The sequence below is a fragment of the Pyrus communis genome, chromosome 13 (genome assembly GCF_041283825.1).
Source record: "Pyrus communis isolate YQ-2024b chromosome 13, ASM4128382v1, whole genome shotgun sequence".
NCBI lineage: Eukaryota > Viridiplantae > Streptophyta > Magnoliopsida > Rosales > Rosaceae > Pyrus > Pyrus communis.
The window spans coordinates 23,596,034-23,605,842 of record NC_142577.1 but is presented as its reverse complement, the minus strand read 5'-3'; the positions used below and the strand labels follow the sequence as shown (position 1 = coordinate 23,605,842).

Genomic DNA, 9,809 nt, shown 5'->3' with positions numbered 1-9,809 from the left:
TTTTAATATATCATATTTATAAGAAATTCGAAAACTCTAAAATAACAGTATGTCTCAAATAAATCATGTGTCGTCCTGTATTTTACTTTTTAACCAAACGTCTCGTAATTAATTAGTTTGAAACACTTCATGACACGAGTGTCTCCATCTCATAGGAGTCTCTTTCGGGGATTACAGATTAAACGAACGGTGATGAGTAAAGTGATTATCTTTTTTGCCTTTTGAGTTTGTTATTGAAACAATAATTAATAATTTGTGTGGGAATGAAAGCTGAAGGGAATAATCTTTGTTTTATGGTTGGCTCGGTTTTCGCTTTCCAGTGTTTGTGTTGTAGACCATGATAGGGTGTGTCTCGGGACCGGTGAAAGGCCAACACGCGTGCACCTGTGGGCCTCTTCCTTTTCAGGCCCAACATGAGCGTCAAGGGCTTTTCTTTTTCGCATCCAATTTCAGAAATAAAAATAAACAAATAATATAAAAATTAAAAAAAAACTTTTTTTAATGGGAATTATGCTTCCTTATCATGTTTTGTGTCATAAATCAACAGAGTATTCCACTATTATTACTCATGAGTCATGGCAGTTGAGTTATGAGTTAGCACCATCAGTCACTGGATAAAGTATCCACTAGACCGACCAGCTTGTCATGGGAACAACTTTTAGAACAACGAGGATATCGTTACTTTGATGTTATTTATCGATGTGTGAGTCTTTTATTGTATTATTAGTATAAAACACACGGTGGTGTACTTGTACTTTCGTAGACGGAAGTTCTCATCGCTGCTCATACCACTATGGGCTCGTGTGAACTGCAATCCTACGTAGATGGAGTGGAATGATACTCATAAAGTCTAGCTCATTTCTTTGTGAGAGTGTCTAACAATTGCATTTGGTCAGACTGTCATATCCAAAATTGCAAGAAAAGTTATAATTTTATTCGTTATGGTTTGAGTAGAGTTTTGTTATAGCTTTCATATTTTGAATTGTCGCGGTTTTTACATATCTAGGTTACTAATTGTTGCAATTCAAAAAAATCATAATTAGCTAACGGGTAACATATGGGAGTAAACATAACATAAGGGGCCTATTGGAGTCTAATCCTTTACTTGTTATATCAAAATGTGAGATAAACAGAACTAAACTGGACACGATGAGTTATGAATCTACAATAAAGTGAATTATTTAACTTATTCTTACATATAAATTATAAGTCATGTCGTACTGTCCTACCAATCTCATCCTAGGACGCGATCTCTTCCCACCTACCAAACGAACCCATAGGGCTTACGGTTTAGTTGCTACAATTGTTGGAGGGAGACCCCATACAAGGCTGTCTGGTACGTGATGGGGTTGGGTTGGCCTACTTGCTACATTTGACTCTCCAAGAGCTAGCGTAACATCATCATCCCTGACCTTCAGAAAATGTCAGTGCCACCGCAACACATTTGACACTTCAATTCACAAACTTTGTATTTTACGCTGACATGGATAAAATTTGGTGATCCAAAAATCTGTATATTTGATTGCCTTGTCTATTTAGCAAATTATATTTACATTTACTGGTCCCGTCTACGACAATGACATACACGATTGAAGGACGGAAAACGGACAGTTTTCACTCACGGAAAAGGCATTAGAATTCATAAGCCAATCAATTGAATGTGCTCAAAACTCCATATTCTCGGTGGCAAGTGCTGCTGGGTGGTTTTGTCCAAATGTGAAAAATGCTTGAAAATGCTCTAGAAAGCTAGGGGTGTAGGATCTTAGCTCGACTGATCATGCGCTAGTGGAACCTACGGTGCACTGCACAATATGAAGAACAGATGCAATCAAGTAGCCAAGTCTAGTTAAACGCGAGTGGTACAGATTTTATGCAAAATCAGTTGAAAAGAATGTTCTAAATTATTTTGATTTACGAGAGAACAATTTCAAACTCGCGTGCCAGGTTTCGATTACACTTGGTGCAAAGTGTAACATTCCAATTACACTGTCCAAATCAACTAGCTTAATTCATACCTGCTACTTGTAATCAACTCTTTAACACAATTGAAAGACGAATAACAAGAAATATAGCATTTTTTTTTTTTTTTTTGTATTACCTTCATATTTTCTATTGCGGCTTTGGAAACCCTAAACCTAGAACAACATAAGGTTGAAGTTTCGAGCTTCATAGAGTTACAGCCACCAAAAGCTTTCACTAAAAGAAATGATGTACAAATACACAATGGCCTACACTAAATCCTCACAAGAACACATTACAGAGCCCTTGGCTGAAAGCTACCGCATGCTTTCGGCTTAGACCACCGGAGCCGTTTTAGATTACAACACCGGCTGACATTTTTCAACAATGCACCCCATCGGTATCCTCCAACTCTCAAAACCACAAAACACTTGCTTATATTTCGTTCAAAGGATAAAAATCTCTCAAATTTACTGACTATAATTATACAAATGTGATACCTTTGTTTCTTTTGATAATGATCATCCCAGCACTCATGAAGTTGGCCTCGGATAGTTTCATTACTAATACGACAGTTTCACCCATTGGAGTCTGATAACATAGCAAGGACTTCACTATCATCGAAGTTCGACTCCACTGCTAGTTCGAGGGGGGTTTTTCCTTCCCCATTTAATGCCCGTGGATCAGCTCCCCTGCAGATGCAATAGAGCCCTTTCAGTTGCAAATCACAAAAAAAAGGCGGAAACACAGCATTTTAAAGAAACTGAGAGTTTGTTCAATATGCACAGATTAGGCAAATGTAATAAATGGGTTTTAAAAACCGCAAATCCAACCATGAGATAAATTATCACCTTGTAAGAAGCAATTTTGCGAATGTGTTTTTGCCTCTGAGAATACAACGGTCGAGTGGTGTTGTACCTCTTGAATCAGTCACATTTATATTCACTCCATACTGTAAGAGGAGTTCAAGCATACCAATGTCTGCGGTTTCACAAGCCAGGTGAAGCAGAGTGCACCCATCTAGATCCTCCACCTGCTGGCCTTCACTTGTACCACTCAAGTTTGAAGAGCTAGGAGACGACTTGTCCAATGAATCCCCAGCTAAGCAGCTCGGGCTTTGGTCATGGCTAGTCTGCTCATGCATCAGCATTACTTTGGCAAGGGTTAATGAAGAGTTACAAGCTGCTTGCTCATACACCGCATTCAAATCTGGCTCAGAATTAACAATGTGACGATATACAGCTTTCTTGTCATTAGCGCGAACACCCTCCCAAATCTGTTGTGCTACCAAATGAGTATATTGTGCATCTTTTGGTTTCCGGACAAAAAGCTTTTCTGCGTACTGCAATTAACAAAAGAATACACATTAACTTCCACATTTCTGAAGCAGTCTGTAGATTTTCAACTAGTAGCAAGTATAGTCAGGAGATCAGTTCGCTATATAATACAAGACTTTCAAGAATGCTCATGTATCATAAGTTGACAAAAGTTAGTCCAGAAATCATTAGTCTTTTAAAAACTAAGATGAATTCAAGCAAGGCTTATCCATGTCATAGAGGAATAATAATGTTATGCCTTTATACACTATGTACAGCCGTTCTTGCAAGATCCCTAAGCCATGATCACTAAAAAGCAGTAAAAGAGAGGACGACAAGTATCCCAACGAGCCAAAAAAGGTTCAGTCTCAAACTAAAGTCTAGACAAAATTGGTTTTAGTCTTTAGTATTACAAAATATGTGTTTTTCAGATTGGCTGATGTTCTGAAACAATTGCCTCACTACCAACTTAGCATTTAATACTATAATGTTAGCAATTAGATCATAAATTGAAATGCTTTCAAGTTATCCAACTAGTAACTGTGAGCCATGAAAGGACATACCTTTGCGTGAATGAATTTCTCCTTTACAGGTATAGAATCACTCTGACCAGGTTTGCTGATAAAAACTAGTTGTTTTTTATCGGACTTGTATGACCTTCACCAGAAGAATACAAGTGAATACTCACAACAGTCCAGTAGAGAAGAAACATATGCAATACTCGAAAAAGTTGTAACAGAGAATCCCTACCCTGTGGATATAAGATCAACCTGAAAGGCACTTCTTGATTGCAAAAGTTCCTCCCAGACAGAGTTGGCAAAGGCATTACCCAAAGACTGAAACAAATTTATAACGGAAGGCTCCCACACTTTGACATCCAGTGTAAGAGACCTTACCTGCAGTAAGACACCAAGAAGAAAATTTGCAGAAATTCAGTAACCGGTACAGATATCCAATTTTTGATAGGATAAGTATATTATAAACAAAAATAATTACTAGGAAGAAGTTACTGTCCATATACAAATATACAAACCAAAACAAAATTTGGTAATTTCCAGCATATTAACTACTTTACCAAGTTATCATTTGCATAATTCTTGGTTCTCCTGTAATTGCACTCACAATTCATTGCCAAAGAAAAGAAAATCTTGGAAAAAAGATTTAACATACCATTGGCAGTTTACACATCTCAAAACTTTCTTATTGCCATTTAGAAAAGTAAACCACATACTAGTAGGAATCATATGCGTAAGGTTCTTTAGACTCCTACTCAATAAATATTTGAGATTGTATGTGTAAAAAAGTAGAGGAATCAAGAACATGAAAAAAATAATAGTTATCCCTGCACAACACTTGTTAAACAGTGCATGGCTCACAGATATAACATGTAAAAAGGCCAAGTGAGAAAAAATTGTTATTAACCTTTGAGATATGTACACCTAGATTACGATGAACACCAGAGCACTCAATGCAAACGAGAACACCAAGATTTAATGATGCCCAATCTGGCTCTGGGGCACCACAATCAGCACACTTATCATTCCCACATACTCGTCGTAGCATATCAATCGTCTTTTCGGTTTTTAACGAAGATCTTTGGTGTTGTGAGCTTCTCAACGGGCGCTCAGAATTTGCAGAAGTAAGGCTCCTCTCAGATACAAGTTCTTCAACTCCAGTGTGATCAAAATCAGAACTCTCAAATGAACTACTCTCACTGGCAGAACGACGATGACTTCCCATGGGACTAGCAGGCAAAAACTGAAATATAATTGAACCAAAACCATCAATGATACTATGAAAATCAATGGCCACATAATCATGTAAAACTTCAAAACAATTACCCTCTCAGGAGCTTGAGAGCTAAGTAATGACGCAATAACCCCTGTTATCTTTTCAATCCAATCCATTTGATCAAGTGCACTCTCTGCCTGCACTGACAAGCATAAATCAATATCATTCCAGGAACCACTAGATAAAAATAACCATAAAAGACTCGCCATATTAGCAAGTTGAAAAACCAGATAAATACATAGCAAGCCTAAGCTCACAAGGGCCAGCTACACTGAATCGAACCTGCAAAGTATAATTCTTTGTTGGTGAAATGATTCTGAAACAAAACCTCAGATCTGACTGGTCAGCATCAACTTTGATAGTTGATGTAAGCAGATTCACTGTGTGATGAGCAACAGATTTCTCATCATGCACTCCACCATGATAATGAGAAGAAAGCCACCGACTCAGCAGTCCAGAACCAAGCTCAGAACTATTCCTCTGACCAGAAAGTTGATTACCAGAACCCTAAAATTTGTAGACAAAAAAAAACAACAAAATTTGATATTAATATAATAACCCAGGACAAACTTCTAGCCTCCTGCATCCAGACTCCAAACTTCTTTCTTGAAAAGAGTACTTACGGATGGTTTGCTGCATTGTTTCCGATAGTAATAGAGCATTCCTCGGCTATCAAGAACAAAAAACCTTCTCTTCCAGTCACCTCTCAAGTTTGAGGAACGTTTTGAGAGGTAACCTTGCCTAATGGTTTGAACCTGATTATTGCTACTGTTAAACTTGTCTATAGTAGTACTAAACGTAGAGATGAAATAAAAACAACTGCACCATGAAAATGCATAAAGAAGTTGAGCATAGGTCACATCAATAAATTAAAGGCAAAATATGAAGCTTCATCAAACCTTTCCCTTTGCAGCAGACTGCATAACGGCCTCTATCATTTTATGTGAACTTCTACCAATGGCTTGTATCCCATCTCCATTAGGAGATCCATTAGAACCATTAGAAGACCACCTACTCTCTCGATCAACCTGTCGTTGGTAATCTTGCATCCTTTCATGAAGAGCAGCCTGTTCATAGTTGGATCTTTCTCTTGATTGTTGAGCATATGTCAAGACCTAGGAAATAACAAGAGGTCCAATTTAAAATGATTCTTACTACAAACATATGAAAAAGGTCCAGAACATGTAACAAACCTGATTAATATATGGCTCCATTTGATGCAACAACTCATAACCCTACACATGACAACAGTTTAAGGTCGGCATGCTAATGATAAAGCAAGCAAAACATAGAGCAAGCCTGACTTTCAATCTACCTGTTTGAAGTAACGAAGATGTGCATCCATTGTTCCACTGACCGCTTCCAGAAATTCAAACCTCTTTTTCGCTTCAACATTAGAAAGAGCAGTCACCTGCGAATAGAAAGGTCCAAATCATAAATCCAAGGCCTCAATGGCGTGAACTCATTGATTTCTGGCAGAACAAGACTGAGAAAGTTACCAGACTAAAACGAGCGTGCTCAAATGTAGTTCTTGCATTATGAAGTTCCTGCAGTATCTCTTATAGCGTATTAGAATGTAAAGAATGGATAGTTTCCAATAATATAGATAAGAGCCCAGGTTTATAGAATAAAATGAAAACAAGAAATTAGCACCACAAATTACCTGCTCAAGAAGGGTAACCACGTCACTCTTTGTGCCTTTTCTCAGAGAGAGAAATTTCTCACGAGCCTGTAAATAGTATCAAAGTATCAAACCAAGTGTCCAAAACCAAAACTATTTCAAATTGTTTTGATAATCTCAATATAGCTGGAAGATCTATCAAATTAATTAAGGATATGCAGCACACACCTGGTCATAAATAAGGCTAGCCTTGTCAAAACGTTTCCGTGCTTCCTGCACAAGGACAGTACTCAATTGGACGCTAATGATATTGAAAATAAACTAAGTGATAACCTAAATTATCTAACGAACAAATCTTTCACAATACCTTGACTTCATGCAAATCAATATTCACAAATTGTAAGAGTCTGTCATTTAGCATAAGCTCAACCTGTAGGGGGAAGGGAAAAACAGGTTAAACAAGATAACAACTCTACATTATCCATGATAACGAATAAACTAATCATCCAACAGGCAACAAACACAGAGAACTTGAAAATGAAGAGCATGAAAGACATTTGATATATGTAAGGACTAGAGAAGCTAATGCACCAAAAACTTCTTGTGACTGCATAAGCCGCAGTGTATTACAGTTAGCCATGACATCTACAAAGTTGAGTTCCTTTTGTTCAAGTAAAACTACTTTCTAACACAAGAGTTAAAAAATGGAAATAACATCAAGCTTCAAAAGGAATCCATTGCAAGCCAAAATTATGGGGAAACCCTTTCAAGTTTCAACTAATAACTATATTTCTCAAATAGTATATTGAATTGTAAAATCATAATGAAGCCAATTAGCTTCCAGCAATAGATTTGACAATGTAGATTACAAACAAAACAAAGTTATTACCTGGGATCGAAGAACTTCCTTGTACGTCCCAATTTCTCTCAATGCGATAGTAAATTTAGTCATAACAGGACCTGGTGAAGAAGACATGAGTTCAATTATTGATTTGAAAATCATCAATGCGCGATTTGGTACTCTTTTTGCTGACAATTTGGCATACCTCCAAAAGCCACACTAATTGGATCATTATGCCCCCCGCCAAAAGTTTCTAGGGCGCTAGCAAAAGCAATGTCCCCATCATATGCTTCCCCAAGCCCTTCCCTGCAAGCAAAACAAAAAAAGAAAAGGCCTTTAAGTAATTCCCTGACAAAACTTCACATCCAAGTCTAGTGCGGGTTGATTTCCATCCAGAAAAAAGGCAAGGAAGGAAGATCCACAACCACTTCATCACATTTATATTAGTCTCGAAGTTCAAATGTTCTCCATATTTGAGAGCTATAAAAGTGCAAACAGCAAAAGATACTAAGTGGCCAAGTTTGTTATGGTGCCAAATTTACATTTTACATTATCAGAAATGTAAATGAATTTGCAAATGCAAAGCTAAAATGCATCCAAAAACTAGGCATACGTGTATTTTCGGCATCCTTTGTAAAATCTCAAACTTCTCTCCCTCAACGTTTCTGCATTTTCCTCCATGGATAGTATCTGCACCAACAAAACTAACATAAGTTACCACATACCCCAGCCGAGCTTATGACTAGAAATTATGTCATAACATACACAAGTATGAACAGCATCTGTGATATTTGTTAGTGAAAGTTCAATGCCCATGAATAATGGATATAACCAGAATGCAATGACATGAATCCTTGCATTCAGAAGTTGACAATGACAGTATTATTTCTATGGATCTTTAACCACAAAGAAAATATAATAAGAAGGGGAACAGTGAGCTATTTAACATTCGCTACACTTGTTACTAGGAGAGACTGAGTAATCTAAAGCCCGAGAAGAGCATTAGCAGATTTAACATGCATCTTTGCAACGTTAGTATCTTCGGTCCTAAGCAGAGAACACAACTGCAATATAACTTTCTGTTTTTCTATGGAATCCGAAATGATTGAAAGTTAGAGACAAACAGTACTACGGAAAAAAAAAATGCAAGCAATTAGCAATCGGAAGATAATAAATCTATCCATAACAAAGTTGGGTCTGCCTTGGAACTCAGAAATCACCACCCACCAACTCCCCAAATGAGATTCAAGTTCCAAACTTTCTTTTCACTTCCGGATTTTCTCAGCAGACAATCACGGCATTTGGAAGAAAGAACAAAAAGCTCTCACAAAAACCATACAACCAAACAACCCAGAAACAGAAACACAGAGAGAGAGAGAGAGAGAGGAACCTGCTTGCGGAACATAGGAGAGTCATCGAGCTTAGTGAAATGCATTTTTGAGAGCTTTGATTTCCCTTCCAACTCTTTCTTCAAAAATATCAATCAGTACAACAACAACTCCTCTGCTTCATCTTCTCCGGCGGGTCCAAGCAGTCAATCTCGCCCACCAAGATCTTTGCACATTTTAGATTCAGGTCCAATAAAACCCCAGAAATAAGGAAAAACCCAAGTCCAAATCACAATCTATATCTGCCAAATCAGCTCCAGCTTGCATAAATTTAGACACTCTGAGGAGCTACACACCTCCACCAAACCAAAAACCCTCTTTTATTTTTAGTTTCCTATTTTTCACTATTTTAAAGTTTGAGCTTCAAAACCCTAGAAGTAGTAGCAGTACGGCCCACCCAAAAGAAGAGAGAGAGGGGGAGAGAAGGAACCCCACGAAGAAAGAAAGAGGCAAGAAAACATTACCGCACGAAGGTTTGAGTGTTTGTTAAGCTTAAGCCGCATATAGATGCACACCTATAATTACAGAATATGGGAGTCTTGGGAATTGAGAGCGAGTGTTTTTGTGTTGTTTGGATTGCGATTAGGCCATTTTTCAGTGAAAAATGATGAGGGGACTCTCTTTAAATATGATTCTTTATGAATTTTTCCACCATTTATATTTTTAGTATAATATTTATAATATTGACATATAAATTATTTTTAAAAATTGACAGAAAATTCATACTGAGTTTTATTTTTGCAAAAGTCTCCTTAGTATTAACCTAAAAATGTCGAAAGGGATTGCTACAAAAACTTGACACTACTACAAGCTAGTTTGGCATTGTTATGCTTAAAAAAAAATTGTTCGTGCTATGATGTGAGAATAAGTTTATTTTTGCTACTTTACGTTTT

The 9,809-nt window shown here is 37.3% G+C and overlaps 1 protein-coding gene across 1 annotated transcript; it reads right to left on the bottom strand.

Moving 5' to 3' along the window:
- Positions 1-2,174: 2,174 nt before the first annotated feature.
- LOC137736958 (ADP-ribosylation factor GTPase-activating protein AGD3) lies at positions 2,175-9,546 on the bottom strand. Its single transcript, XM_068476285.2, has 19 exons — positions 8,919-9,546; positions 8,142-8,218; positions 7,734-7,834; positions 7,577-7,647; positions 7,055-7,117; positions 6,916-6,960; positions 6,730-6,795; positions 6,566-6,613; positions 6,382-6,477; positions 6,260-6,301; positions 5,966-6,181; positions 5,690-5,821; positions 5,349-5,573; positions 5,117-5,203; positions 4,698-5,033; positions 4,026-4,171; positions 3,839-3,932; positions 2,811-3,301; positions 2,175-2,651 (listed from the first exon to the last, which is right to left on the bottom strand). The coding sequence occupies exons 1-19, from the start codon at positions 8,961-8,963 to the stop codon at positions 2,537-2,539; spliced, it is 2,496 nt and encodes an 831-aa protein (XP_068332386.2). The 5' UTR covers positions 8,964-9,546; the 3' UTR covers positions 2,175-2,536.
- Between the last annotated feature and the right edge of the window lie 263 nt (positions 9,547-9,809).